Here is a 14,996-nt window from a genome sequence, read left to right as displayed (position 1 = left end):
AGCAGTAAGCATGTAGCTAATGGCTCAACAGGTTGTCTCATGAGACAGTTAAGAACCAGGTTGAGATCCCAAAGTGGTGTAACGGCTCTAATATATGGACAAAGATTGGTAAATCCTTTTAGGAATCTCGCTGTGGTCGGATAAGCCAAGAAATCTTCCACTGACACATGGAAAGCTGTTATTGCTGGTAAATGAACCTTGATGGAACACATAGAAGGCCTGAATTTTTCAAGTCCAAGAGGTAATCCAAAATTGAGGAAAGAGACGACTGGATAGGAGAAAGATGGCGCTGGTTACACCAAATGTTATATCTTACTTTCTTCAGAAATGGAATGTCTAGTAGATTCCTTTTTGCTATCTAACAGTATCTTTTGCACTTCCGACGCACGTGTGATCTGTAGTCCTGAGAGCCATTGAGGAATCAAGTTTGTAGTTGCAGGACATTCAGACTGGGATGAAGCATCTGATTCACATCCTGAGACAACAGTAAAGGTTTGATTGGGAGCTGCCACGGAGACAGAGAGGTGAGTGTGATGAGGTAAGGAAACCAAATTTTGGCTTGGTCCTTTGACTTTTTTGGTTCTTATTATAAGAGGTGGCTTTTGGGGTATGCTGTCTGTCCCCTTTCACTGACTGCATCCACAACCACAAAATTTGATGCTAGATGAGAAAATAAAAACTCAGAATCCCTGCCCAGAACATAGTATTTATCAAACCTCTTGCATGTGGCAGGGTTGGGGGCGGGAGATGTTGCTGGACTTGGCTCCATCATTAGTATTCTATAGTTCATTTCCGTGTTTTTACTGGATCTTCCCTTTAACAACAAATGCAGTGGGAGTACTAGTCGCTAACAGGATTACTTCTTGACAAGAGAGGCGCCTTTTACATCTTGGGGAGCCCAGCCTTCCTGACAGAAGAAAAAGCTGTTCAAGCCCCGCAGTAGGGGGAAAAGAAAAAAAATGTGTGTATGTATTTTAAGAAAAGGGGAACAAATGTTCCAACTATATGGTACTAAACCTACTACTACTAAGAACTAACTATAAAGCTAAAAGACTAATAAAAGGGGTGGGGGGGGGGAGGTACACAGTGAACAGGCACATGCTAGACTCCACCACTGGCCAAAGGAGGTTGAGAAGAAAGTGATGGCAGTTCACCAACACAGCCTTATATAGCCTTGGTACAGGGCATGAGGAGGTGTAGGACAGTGGTTCTCAAACTAGGGGCGCTGCTTGTTCAGGAAAAGCCCCTGACGGGCTGGCCCAGTTTGTTTACCTGCTGCGTCCGCAGGTTTGGCCAATCGTGGCTCCCACTGGCTGCGGTTCGCTGCTCCAGGCCAATGGGGGCTGCAGGAAGGGCGGCCAGCATGCCCCTCAGCCTGCGCCGCTTTCTGCAGCCCCCATTGGCCTGGAACTAATTTTTTGGTTAGTATTTGGAAAACTAGCAAATAAAATATACTAGGATATTGACTATCTAGCAGTACAACACAAAGAAAATATACCTTCTGGATTGAAGAACTTATGCCCCACTTCTGCCAACACTTCTGCACAAGCATAAACCAATTGAATGCTTGCAGGAAAAAGTGGTAATCCCAATATTTTATTTCTCTGAATGCAAAAATAGTCCACCCAATTTCATTTTTTTAAAAATCCTTGTATAAGCAAAAGATCTTAAATATTTCCTTTACTATTAACTTTGTTTAAAGCTAAAATATGCATCTGACTTTTTTTAATTAATTGCAAAGTTTGAGTGGCACATCTTCCCTTTTACACCGCATTAACAAAAGCCAGATGCACTAATAAACTTGATATTACTTTTCCCTCTCCAGACATCTGAATATGGTCTGTTACCCTCCATTATTGTGGCACTTTTTGTTCTGCCCTTCTGGCTAAAGAGTAAAGTATTTGTTGGCTGCTACCATTGGCACATTATGTATTGCCTCGGGAGTGTGGTAAAACATAGTACAATCCTCCTCCCTTTTACAGAGTAATCATATCATCTTTCATATGAGACTGGCCACTACCATCTGACATGGTGCTAGCTCTTCCACCTGGTATCACAAAGCACTATTACAGTATGTTAGCATTAGAGTGGGTCTGGAGCAGCATCCTTACTTTAGAATTAAAGTGTTAACTTTCGATCCCTAAACAAACATAGCAGTCACGATTGCCTGTATTCACTTTTAGAATCTCTATCTTGGTCCCATTAAGTATAATTCCACTTGAGATAGAATAGAGTCCTTTAGTACTAAAAGTTCTCTATTATTTATCTTTTTCATAAATGATTTAAAAGACTGTATGTCAGTAATCTAAAAAATTAATGTTGATTTCATGTAAGTAGGAAATTTATTATGCATGCTTCCCAGAGATTTATCCTTTTGGAAAGTCTCTTGCAGACCTTTCAGCAGTATTGCCAATAATTTTTTTCAAAGCATTCTAATTTGAAAAAAACATACCCGTTTCTGACTGCTTAAAGACAAACCGAAGTATTCTGAAAATAAATAAATACATAACAATTGCCCTACTGGTTAAAACCAATGGTCCTTCTAATCCAGTATCTTGTCTCTGACAGCAGCCAGTACCAAACTAAAACATTAATCCTAAATAAAGTAACTTATACTTTTATTCTTGTTTTATCCATATAAACATCTAATCCTTTTTTAATCCTCTTAGTCTCAATAATGTATTTTGCAACAACTGCCACAAATTAATATTGTTCTAGTCATGTTGGTCCTAGGATATGAGAGAGACAAGGTGGGTGAAGTAATATGCTCCAGACCTAAAGGGCTCTGTAAAGCTCAAAATCCTTGTCTCTTTTACCCACTGTTGTTGGTCCAGTAAAATATATTGGATCCATCTTGTCTCTCACAAATTAATATTGTGTAAAAACACATATTCAAGTTTTAGTAGGTTTTTAAAACAGCATCACCACTTCATGTAACTTTTAAAATGTTGTTTGTAATTTTTTGTGCTACTGGTTCATTCTATCAATCATCTGAGATTTCAAATAATTTTGTATATTTATTTAAAAAAATCTTTTCAGTTGAATTTTAAAAAAGCTAAAGCACTGAAGAGGTTCAATAACAGTAAGTCACTATATGATTTCTTGCTAAAGATTATAAATTATTTAGGCCTTGATACACATAGCAAACAAGTTGATACATGTGAGTAGTCTCACTGAGTTCAGTGGGACTACTGCTAATCTAGTGAGGAGGACTTTAAACTAGGTTCGCTGGGGGATGGTGACCTAAGCCCAGAGGTAAGGGGGGAAGTAGGATACTGGGAGGAAACACAAGGATGAGGGTGCAACAGGGGAGTCCTCCTTGGTTCATACTGAGAAAGCAGGGCAATTGGCACCTTAGGTGCCTATACACGAAAGCAAGAAGCCTGGGAAACAATCAAGAAGAATTGAAAGTGCTGGCACAGTCAAGGAACTATGATGTGATTGAAATAACAGAGACTCAGTGGAGTAACTCACATGACTGGAGCACTGTCATGGATGGGTATAAACTGTTCAGGAAGGACAGGCAGCGGAAAAAAGGTGGAGGAGTTACACTGTATGTGAGGGAGCAGTATGATTGCTCAGAGCTACAATATGAAACTGGAGAAACCTGTTGTGAGTCTTTGGGTTAAGTTTGGAGGCAAGAGCAACAAGGGCAGGAGTGGCCAACCTGAGCCTGAGAAGGAGCCAGAATTTACTGATGTACATTGCCAAAGAGCCACAGTAATACGTCAGCAGCCCCCATCAGCTCCTCCCACAGCGCCTCCCGCCCACCAGCAGCTCCGCGGATCAGAGCCTCCCTTTCCCTCCCCGCACCTCCCGATCAGCTGTTTCGTGACGTGCAGGAGACTCTAGGGGGAGGGGGAGGAGCAAGGGCATGGCAGGCTCAGGGGATGGATGGGAGGGGTGGAGTGGGGGCAGGGCTTGTGGCAGAGCTAGGGGTTGAGCAGTGAGCACCCCCCGGCACATTGGAAAGATGGCATCTGTAGCTCCAGCCCTGGAGTTGGTGCCTATACAAGGAGCTGCATATTAACTTCTGAAGAGCCGCATGTGGCTCCAGAGACACAGGTTGGCCATCCTCGAACAAGAGTGATGTTGTGGTGGGCATCGGCGATAGACCACCAGACCAGGAGAATGAGGTAGACGAGGCTTTCTTCGGAGAACTAACTGAAGTTTCCAGATCACAGGCCCTGGTTCTCATGGGGGACTTCAATCACCCTGACATCTGCTGGGAGAGCAATACGCAGACAAACCAGGAAGTTTTTGGAGAGTGTTGGGGACAACTTCCTGGAGCAAGTGCTGGAGGAACCAAGTACGGGCCATGCTCCTCTTAACTTGCTTCTCACAAACAGGGAAGAATTGGTATGGGAAGTACAAGTGGGTGGCAACCTGGGCAGCAGTGACCATGAGATGGTTGAGTTCAGGATCCTGACAAAAGGAAGAAAGGAGATCAGAAGAATATAGACCCTGGACTTCAGAAAAGCAGACTTTGACTCCCTCAGGGAACTGATGGGTAGGATCCCCTGGGAGGCTAATATGAGGGGGAAAGGAGTCCAGGACGACTAGCTGTATTATAAAGAAGCCTTATTGAGGGTGCAGGAACCAACCATCCTGATGTGCAGAAAGAATAACAAATATGGCAGGCAACCAGCTTGGCTTAACAGAGAAATCTTCCGTGAGCTTAAACACAAAAAGGAAGCTAACAAGAAGTGGAAACTTGAACAGATGACTAGGGAGGAGTATAAAAATATTGCTCAAGAATGCAGGGGTGTAACGAGGAAGGCCAAAGCACAACTGGAGTTGCAGCTAGCAAGGGATGTGAAGGGTAGCAAGAAGGGTTTCTACAGGTATGTTTGAAACAAGAAAAAGGTCAGGGAAAGTGTGGGACCCTTACTGAATGGGGGAGGCAACCTAGTAACAGATAATGTAGAAAAAGCTGAAGTATTCAAAGCTTTTTTTGCCTCGGTCTTCACAGACAAAGTCAGCTCCCGGAATGCTGCACTGTAGTGAGAGGAGGTGAGCAGCCCTCAGTAGTGAAAGAACAGGTTAAGGCCTATTTAGAAAAGCTGGACATGCACAAGTCCAGGGGCTAGATTTAATGCATCCGAGAGTGCTGAGGTAGTTGGCTGATGTGATTGCAGAGCCACTATCTTTTAAAACTTGCAGCAAGCTGGGGAGGTCCCAGACAATAGGAAAAAGGGAAATATAATGCCCATCTTTAACAAAAGGGAAGAAGGAGAATCCAGGGAACTACAGACCAGTCAGCCTCACCTCAGTCCCTGAAAAAATCATGGAGCAAGTCCTCAAGGAATCCATTTTGGAGCACTTGGGAGAAGAGGAAGGTGATCAGGAACAGTCAACATAGATTCACAAAGGGCAAGTCATGCCTGACCAACCTGATTGCCTTCTATGATGAGATAACTGGCTCTGTGGATATGGGGAAAGCGGTGGATGTGATATATCTTGACTTTAGCAAAGCTTTTGATATGGTCTCCTACAGTATTCTTGCCAGCAAATTAAAGTAGTATGGATTGGATGAATGGACTACAAGGTGGATAGAAAGCTGGCTAAATCATCGGGCTCAATGAGTAGTGATCAACGGCTTGATGTCTAGTTGGCAGCTGGTATCAAGCGGAGTGCCCCAGGGGTCTGTCCTGGGACCAGTTTTGTTCAACATCTTCATTAATGATCTGGATAATGGGATTGATTGCACCCTCAGCAAGTTTGAGGATGACACTAAGCTGTGGGGAGAGGTAGATATGCTGGAGGATAGGGATAGGGTCCAGAGTAATCTAGACAATTTGGAGGACTGGGCTAAAAGAAATCTGATGAGGTTCAACAAGGGCATGTGCAGAGTCCTGCACTTCGGACAGAAGAATCCCATGCACCACTACAGGCTGGGGACCGACTGGCTAAGCAGCAATTCTGCAGAAAAGGACCTGGGGATTACAGTAGATGAGAAGCTGGATATGAGTCAACAGTGTGTCCTTGTTGCCAAGAAGGCTAAAGGCATATTGGGCTTCATTAGTAGGAGCATTGCCAGCAGATCGAGGGAAGTGATTATTCCCCTCTATTCGGCACTGCTGGGGCCAAATCTGGAGTATTGCATCCAGTTTTTGGGCCCCCCACTACAGAAAGGATGTGGACAAATTGAAGAGAGTCCAGCGGTGGGCAACAAAAATGATTAGGGGGCTGGAGCACATAACTTATGAGGAGAGGCTGAGGGAAGTGGGCTTATTTAGTCTGCAGAAGAGAAGAGTCAGGGTGGGATCTGATGGCAATGTTCAGCTACTGAAGGGGGTTCCAAAGCAGATGGAGGTAGGCTGTTCTCAGTGGTAGCAGATGAGAGAACAAGGAGCAATGGTCTCAAGTTGCAGTGGGGAAGATCTAAGTTGGATATTCGGAAACACTATTTCACAAAGAGGCTGCTGAAGCACTGGAATGGGTTACCTAGAGAAGTAGTGGAATCTCCATCCTTAGAGGTGTTTAAGGCCCGGCTTAACAAAGCCCTGGCTGGGATGATTTAGTTGGGGTTGGTCCTGCTTTGAGCAGGGGGTTGGACTAGATGACCTCTTGAGGTCTCTTCCAACCCTAATCTTCTATGATTTGTGTAAATTTACTTGTGGATAAATATTTACAGGTTCAGGACCTTAGAATTTACAAATGTATTCATTTTGTTTGTAATTATTGCCCATCCGTAAAAGCAAAACAGTTTTTACAACAGTTCTAAAGTAGTTTTATTACTACCATATAAACCACATTTAGATACAGATAGTTATTTTCCAATGAATAATGTACTAGTTATTTCACTTGTTGATTATGAAGATGCTGGCTATTGTATTTTTGTAGCATAGAAAAAAACAGTGTACTTATTCAAAAGCTTTATTCTTCTACAGCAACAGTTTATATTGTACTGTTTCACTTGCCGTATCATAGTAGCTTAAATGTAAGAGTCAGCTTTATTTAGAAAGACAGTAAGTGAAAACGGAGAAAAAAATCCCACACCTACAGCTGTCACCTAAAATTAAATGCAGTGTTTTTCAATTTCTGAAGGTATCGTGATCAAATTTAGCTACTACAGTGTAGTGAAGGAAAGATCATGTTAAAGCTACAATAGGTATGTTAAATTCCCTTGTTTAGAAAGATTAGAAAATATAAAAGAGTGGGGGAAAAAACGGTTACAGCTATACATCACGTGTCCAAGTCAATCTTATCAGTTTATTTATTTCATTTTGATAAAAGAACATTTTAAAACTATATCGGTTTACTGGCTGCTTGGAGACAGTTCTTTTTGTCTCTGCCATATTTTTCATTGTTATCTTTAAAAAAACCCCACATTTTGAAGGAAAAGACATTCAAGCTAGTGTAACAGAGAGCAAACAGATCAACGTATTATTTCTAAAGATGTAATAATTTGTTCCAGAAATCACAGGAATTGTAATACAAGTTGTACCAAAAGACTCAAAGGACACATTAAATGATCTTATTCAATCTACTTAGGAGATATGTAAATTGCTCTGCCTAGTTTAAAATTCTTTCTACATGTCTCACTTGAGATATTAACTCAAAAAAACCCATTTACAGTATATTCATATTTTTGAAGGCTTTAATAAACTAGATCACACAAGAAGTTCGATAAAGATAAAAACTACAATACAAAATTGAAAAGCGCCAGGAATACATTTACTGAAAGGAATTTTTTTTAATGTTTTCACTCCAATCTACCACTCTCTTTTAGAAGTCATGTTCCGTGTTGTTATAACAGCTAGAACATGACTTTATTATTAAATATTTGGAAGTTATCCTTGAAAGATGACTTATTTTGTTTGCACTACTAGAAAGCTATAGAAAGGATTAATTAATTTTAGCATATATAAAATAAACAGTATGCAAGGAAGTAAACATTAGAAAAGTAACACTGTAAATGTACTTACAAAATCAAAATCTCCGTCTTGAGGGACTTTCCAGTTATCAGGGAAAACATTTTTGGATATGTGGTAGGGTTCAGGCATGTTCTGATTACAGTTTTCATGGCTTTTATTCTTGGAATCTTGTTTATCAAAGTAGTCCATGAAAGAAGGTCTTTGTACTTGCGGTGAAGTAGCGTTTCCTTAGTTGAAAGGAAAGGAAAAGTTAAAACTGTCTGAAGATGGAAGATTTACTGCCCTACAAAATAAGCTATGTTTATGAATTTATTGGACTAACTCTGCACTGATTCATGTAATGTCTACTTATTGTTATACAAACTCAAATATCAGTATGTACTAAATAAAAATAATACACAGTTGTAGCAGTTTAATTAAAGATGTGGTTTTAAACTGAATTAGCAAAACTGGTGCACAGATGGTGTATAGACAATGAGTAAATTACTTCACTGGCAGTTGAGAGTACTCCGCATATAACAGGATCATAGCCTTACAGAGCAGATGGCTAGAAAGTGCCATATAAATTACGGCATAAACTCCCACTCTCATTCTTTTCATAAAAGAATTATGTCTGAAATATGTTGCCATTTGTGGGACGTCAAAAGAGTTCACCCATCGAATAGAACAGTTAATCTATTAAACAGAAAAAACACTATATTAAGTCTATGTAACTATCTCCCCAGAGGCTACATCCAGAATAAAAGAATACTATGAATCATAAAATGTTGTACTCAAATAATATAAATATACAAATTCTACCAGTACAATAAAAAACATAATGACAATAATTAAGCAATCAATTTGCAAACACCGACAAGATAATAAGGTGATAAACAACAGTCAGCATGGATTTGTCAAAAACAAATTGGGTCAAACCAACCTAATAGTTTTCTTTGACAAGGTAACAAGGCTTGTGGAAGTGGGGTAGCAATAGATGTGGTATATCTTGACTTTAGTAAGGCTTTTGATACTGTCTCACATGACCTTCTCATAAACAAACTAGGGAAACAGAACCTCGATATAGCTACTCTAAGGTGGGTGCATAATTGATTGGAAAACCATTCCCAGGGAATATTTATCAGTGGTTCACAGTCAAGCTGGAGAGGCATATCAAGTGGGGTCCTACAGGGATCAGTTCTGAGTACAGTTCTGTTCAATATCTTGATCAATGATTTAGATAATGGCATAGAAAGTACACTTACAAAGTTTGCGGATGACACCAAAGTGGGAGGGGTTGCAAGTGCTCTGGGGGATAGGATTAAAATTCAAAATTATCTGGACAAACTGGAGAAATGGTCTGAAGTAAATAGGATGAAATTCTATAAGGAAAAAAAGCAAAGTACTCCACATAGGAAGGAACAATCAGTTGCACACATACAAAATGGGAAATGACTGTTTAGGAAGTAAGACTGCAGAATGGGATCGGGGGTCATAATGGATCACAAGCAAAATATGAGTCAACAGTGTAACACTGTTGCAAAAAAAGCAAACATCATTCTGGGATGTATTAGCAGGAGTGAAGTAAGCACTCTTACACTCTACTCCGTGCTGATTAGGCCTCAACTGGAGTATTGTGTACAGTTCTGCACACCACATTTCAGGAAAGACAAATTGGAAAAAGTCCGAAGAAGAGCAACAAAAATGATTAAAGGTCTAGAAAGCATGACCTATGAAGAAAGACTGAAAAAAATTGCATTTGTTTAGTCTGGAGAAGGGGGACATGATAATAGTTTTCAAGTACATAAAAGGTTGTTACAAGGAGAGGAAGAAAAATTGTTCTCGTTAACCTCTGAGGAAAGGACCAGAACTAATGGGCTTAAATAGCAGCACGGGCGGTTTAGATGGATGAAAAACTTCCTAACTGTCAGGGTAGTTAGTCACTGGAATAAATTCCCTAGGGAGGTTGTGGAATGTCTGTCATTGGAGATTTTTAACAGCAAATTAGACAAACACCTGTCATGGATGATCGATAATCCTCAGTCGTGCCTTGAGTGCAGGGGACAGAACTAGAAGACCTCTCAAGGTCCCTTCCAGTCCTACGATTCTCTGATTCTATGACAAGCACAAGTAACCTAGTTGAAATGAAAAACAAGAACACTAGACAAACCTGTACTTTTTTATTATAAGCATTAAAAGCAAACTAAGTAAAAACCTAGATTGGGTGGAATTATCCTGTTTTAAAGAGAGAATAAACTACAGTGAGGGCGGAGGAGCAGGAGAATGTTGCAAACATTTTTTTAGGCATATGTATAATGTATGAGTGTGTGGGCTTTCTGATCTGCTGGGAAAAGAAATTTCATCAACTGCAAACCTGGACTGTGGTACACCGTAGTATATTTAAGAATTGTAAAACAACTACAGTGTGTATGCTTGCATTTTATTGTAAAATTTAAGGAGCTTTTTTTCTTTTGGTCTCAGTTCCTGTAAAGTAACTAGACACAAAAGCATGATATGTTCAAAGGATGCCATCAGTTTTACCTAAAGAAGCCCACAGATGTACAAAAAGCAATTTTTATTAACTATTTTTCCTTTAAGGGTTTGGAGGAAGCAGAGCTGTACCTTGATTTAAATAATCAATTTTAATCATGTTTTATTTATTTTCTTAAAGAAAGGTTTATTTTCACTGATAACCACTAAAACATGTTGATTTACAACTAAATAGAGTCTTTACACTAAACTTGGTACTATTTTTTTGCTAAGCGGGAAGATGCACTCTATCTATATACATTTATTTAAACAGTAGCATAGCTTAATTTACATTTATTGAGATTCTTAATTTTTACAATTCTTATGTTAGAAAACAGTAAATGATGCATTTCTAACTTACTAGATGATGAACTTTTTAACTGTGATTTATGTCAAGCTCTATATAGATGGAAATTCAAATTCAATTAAAAATGCACAAAAACAGCATTTATTTATTTTATTTAAATTAAATAAAACTACCTTCAATGTGCTGGATACATAAACTTTTTGATTTTTTTTGTCTTATCAAAACATGTTTTGCATTAAAAGTAACTGATTTTTTAAGCAAAGAAGCGTTATTTGAAGGTAGTGAATTGAACTTATTGTTCCTGGTCATCACGTCCTTCAAGATTTTAAAATTAGTAGAGCTCTTCCTCTCACAACTTGTTTACTTTCCTGCTTTTTCAGCTGCCAACTGGTTTCTTAACTTTGAATGAACTAGTCATTGAACTGATCTAGTTCAATAAATTGTAATGAAGAAAATATTCCCTCTGTACCTGTAGAAGAGTCTGGTTTAGGACTTCAACAAATTCTGGGGCCAGGCACTTAACCATTGACTTCCACAAGCTCAGTGATCTGATTTTCTTTAAAACTTTAGAAGCAAACTGCTTACTACAATTTTTGTGTTTAATTTTCATGATTTTAACACATTATTATACGTGTGGGCTTTAACATATGTTGTCAATTTCAAATTTAATTTTAAATAGATTTTTTTAAAATAAACCAATATTTAATTTAAATTAAAAAAAAATCAAACCCCCCCCAAAAAAAAAGAAAAGAAAAAAACCCCAACCATTGATTTTTATCTACCCTGGAGCAGGACTTGAGAGTGCAAGTAGCCTGGTTAATATTTTTTGAGTAGCCCACAAAATCAGCCTCCCCTCAGTTAGCCAGAATCACAGGTATATGAAAAAACCACAAATATAATTTGGTATTAGACTTCCTATAAATTAATAACAAACTTACTCACTTTTTTTCCCTTTCTACTTTTATTCATCCAACTTTTTCTTTCTAAGGTACATTGGTGAATCTTTTCCTCTGTGTCTCTGGCACTGTGGGTTTTGTTTGTTTGGCTTTCCCCATTCACTATAATTTTACTGCAATATTAGTAGTTGGTCTAGTTTCTTTTCACTCACTAACCTTTATTTCTGTATTGTGTTTTCTCCCTACTGCCTCAGCTTCATTCAGTTATTCTCTCCTACATGCCCTCTCTACATCTTTCTGTTCTAATAAGCTTTCCCTCTGAGTTTCTCATTGTTTCAACCATTTCCTTTTTTTTTTTTTTTTTTTTCCAAATAACGGCTTCCTGTTCCCCAGAACCTGCTCACTTAACTCTTCCACTCCTCTCTATCCATGGTGCTTCCTCCATTTATTCTGTGACGTTTTCACATAAATGTATGTATGTTTCCACACTTTACCCAAGTCTCCCTTAGCTGTTGCCCCAGTTCCCTTTGTAAGCCCAGGCAGCTGCTGCCTCTATTCATCTTTTCAAATATGGACAATCACACACACATGCACCAATGAGCCAAATTCAGGGCTTATCCAATGTCTCTGCTTCAGGTCCTGTTTCTACTTCCTCTCCTATGGCCTGATTCAACTCCATTTGAATTCAGTGTGACTTGAATCAGGTTCCTGGCTCTCTGCAGTCAGAGCTGGAGAGGAGGAAAGTGGGGAGGGGGGAGCGGGGGGGGGGCTGGGGGGAGAGCCATGATCCAACAGGAGATAGCAATAGCATGGCTCCTGATGGAAGGAGGCCGAGGTGCTGGGGAAAAAAATAATACCTATTAAAAAAAATCTTTATGATCCCCCCAGCTTTTACATTGTATAGTTTATGTGGCCAAAAAGTAACTCAGCTATTAGCATTAAAGAGGCAGACGCAGGTCTATAGTATTGCGTCATCTAACAACTAATTATTTTTCTTCCTGCTCTGCTTACTGTACTTATGCTTCATACATAAGACATAATTATGATCAGAAAAAATAACAAGTTTATTTATGACAGATACCATGTCGCTCCCCCTCGTTCACAACAAACAAATAAGCTCACTCTATATTTTCCTTGAGCTACTCTTGAAGATTTCAGAGCTACATAAAAATTTCTATTAAATACATGTCAGGAGACTGAAAACATCTGTAAACCTAGGAAAAACTAAAAGAAACAGTATCCTTGCCATTAAATGCAAATTAAGGAAAGTGGTCAGCAAGATTAGAGTTGAAGCTTCTCAAAAATGAACAAATCACATTTAATTTGCACTCTGAGTCACCTTTTTGGGGGAGTTCGAGTGGGAATTGTAGAACAACTGAAGTGTTCAATTTACTTAAGGAAACTTAAAAAGAGGAATTTATAACTCTCTTATCTCTGACTAAATACGCTCCCTGGTGCATGACTGGGGCTCCTTAGCATTATGATCATTACTATAATAAAAACAATGACAACAAAAAGTAAGCAGTTATAATCACCCCACTTTAAAGAAAACAAGAGTTGCTTGTATCCACCACAATACAGTAAAACTCTAAACTAATACTCTCACAACTATGAAAGGATGGATTTTCTAAAATTCTCTCATGTCAAATAAAAATAGTGGGAAATTAAGATTTTCTCTATCATTAAAAATAATGAACACGACAGAGTCTTTATAGTTTAACCTGTACAAACGTAGTTAATAATTCACAATGTGGTTAACATGTTAAAGAACGGTTACATATCCTACAGTAACTGTTGTTCTTTGAATTGTTGTAGTCAGAGTGGACCTCGTGTAGGTGTGCATGTGTCTCTGGCATGCAAGCGTGGAATCTTTTGAATAGCAATGTCCTTCCGGAATGCGCATGCAGCCTGTGCCACCTTGTGCAAGGGCATAAAGAGTGGAATGGCCTCAACCTTGCTTTAGTTTCTTTGCAATTCAAAGCCCCTTGGTAGCTGAGGACTCCAAAAGCAGTGAGGGAATAAGAGGTCATGCATAAAGCTGTGCAAATAACTGATTTTTCTGTTTGCTGGCAAGCCAAAAAATCAAAAAATATAAAAAAAAGTTGGGATTTTTTGGTAAACCAAAAACACTGAAAACAATTAGTTTCAGGCTGAACAAAACCCATTTGTTTCATTTTTGACTTTTTTTAATCCTTTTTTAAAATGAAATTTAAGTAGATTTTGAAACAAAAAGTCATTTTTGAATTGAAAAGATTTCAGTTTTTTTCAATTATTGGGGTCTTTACGACCGAAACAATTTAGTAAATTCAATGCAAAATTGCAACCTTTCAGTTGACCCACATCTACATTTTTCAGCAAAAAATGTTTCATTCAGAATATTTCACCCAGGTCTATATGTGGCATCCACACTGACAACATGTCAAAGAACTACAATTATCATAGTATGACTAATCATTCTTTCTTCTTTGGCTATGCATCCTTACACAAGGAGTATTCTCTTCAGAATGGTGGGGATGAGGAATATCAGCTGTATCAGCTGAAGAGTATCATTTCCACAAATTTGGCATCTGATCTAGCAATTAAGTTCAGTGTATAATGCTTGACAAATGTGAGGGTAGCTGCTCCACGTAATAGTCTTGCAGATTTCAGAAATGAGCACATTGAGGAAACAGGCTGATGGTGCCACTTGGGCTCTGGTGGAGTGGGCCTTAAGAGTCAGTGGGAGAAGTACATCAGCAGGCTGGTAGGACAGTGAGAGACAATGTGTTACTCATTCTGAAAGTTTCTGTGATGAAATGACCAGATCTTCGGAGTGGCCAGCCAAGAAAAATAGACATAAGGGCAGTTTGAAAGATTTGTTCCTACTGATGTTCTTTCAAAGAGCACTGGATATATCCAAGGCCTAGGGCTTCTTTTTCCCTTTTGTAGAAAACTGGCTTTGGAAAGAACACAATTAAGTTGATTGATTGGTTTAAGTGGAACTCAGAAACCACATGGGGCTGAATTTTGCACAATGTTTCAGTACCATCTTGTCTTTATGAAACAAGGTATGAAGGGGTTCCCAAGAGCCTAAAGCTCTTACTCATCTGACCAAGGTGATGGCCATCAGAATGGTGATGGCCATTACTACTTTTGGGAGTGAGACAGAAGGCAGAACACTCAGAGGAATCAAAAGGGCTCCATAAACTTTAGAAGGATGATGTTGTGGTCCCATGCTGAAGTAGGGTCTCTAACCAGTGGGAAAGCATGCAGGAGGGTCCTTGGGAATTTACATACCACTGGATGAGAGAAGGCTGAAAAAAAACTATTCAGTGGATCATAGAATCATAGAATATTAGGGTTGGAAGAGACCTCAGGAGGTCATCTAGTCCAATCCCCTGCTCAAAGCAGGACCAACCCCAACTA

The 14,996-nt window shown here is 39.2% G+C and overlaps 1 protein-coding gene across 1 annotated transcript in view; it reads right to left on the bottom strand.

Moving 5' to 3' along the window:
• Positions 1–14,996, bottom strand: part of STK3 (serine/threonine kinase 3) — a 291,221-nt gene that overhangs the window by 93,151 nt on the left and 183,074 nt on the right. Inside the window, exon 10 of the mRNA XM_084621958.1 lies at positions 7,932–8,107. Within this exon, the coding sequence (XP_084478084.1) occupies positions 7,932–8,107 (176 nt within the window). The remainder of the gene's footprint in view (positions 1–7,931; positions 8,108–14,996) is intronic.

This window comes from Lepidochelys olivacea (genome assembly GCF_965140295.1).
Source record: "Lepidochelys olivacea isolate rLepOli2 genome assembly, chromosome: 2".
NCBI lineage: Eukaryota > Metazoa > Chordata > Testudines > Cheloniidae > Lepidochelys > Lepidochelys olivacea.
The sequence above is the reverse complement of the archived record's forward strand: the minus strand, read 5'-3'. Positions and strand labels throughout refer to the sequence as shown.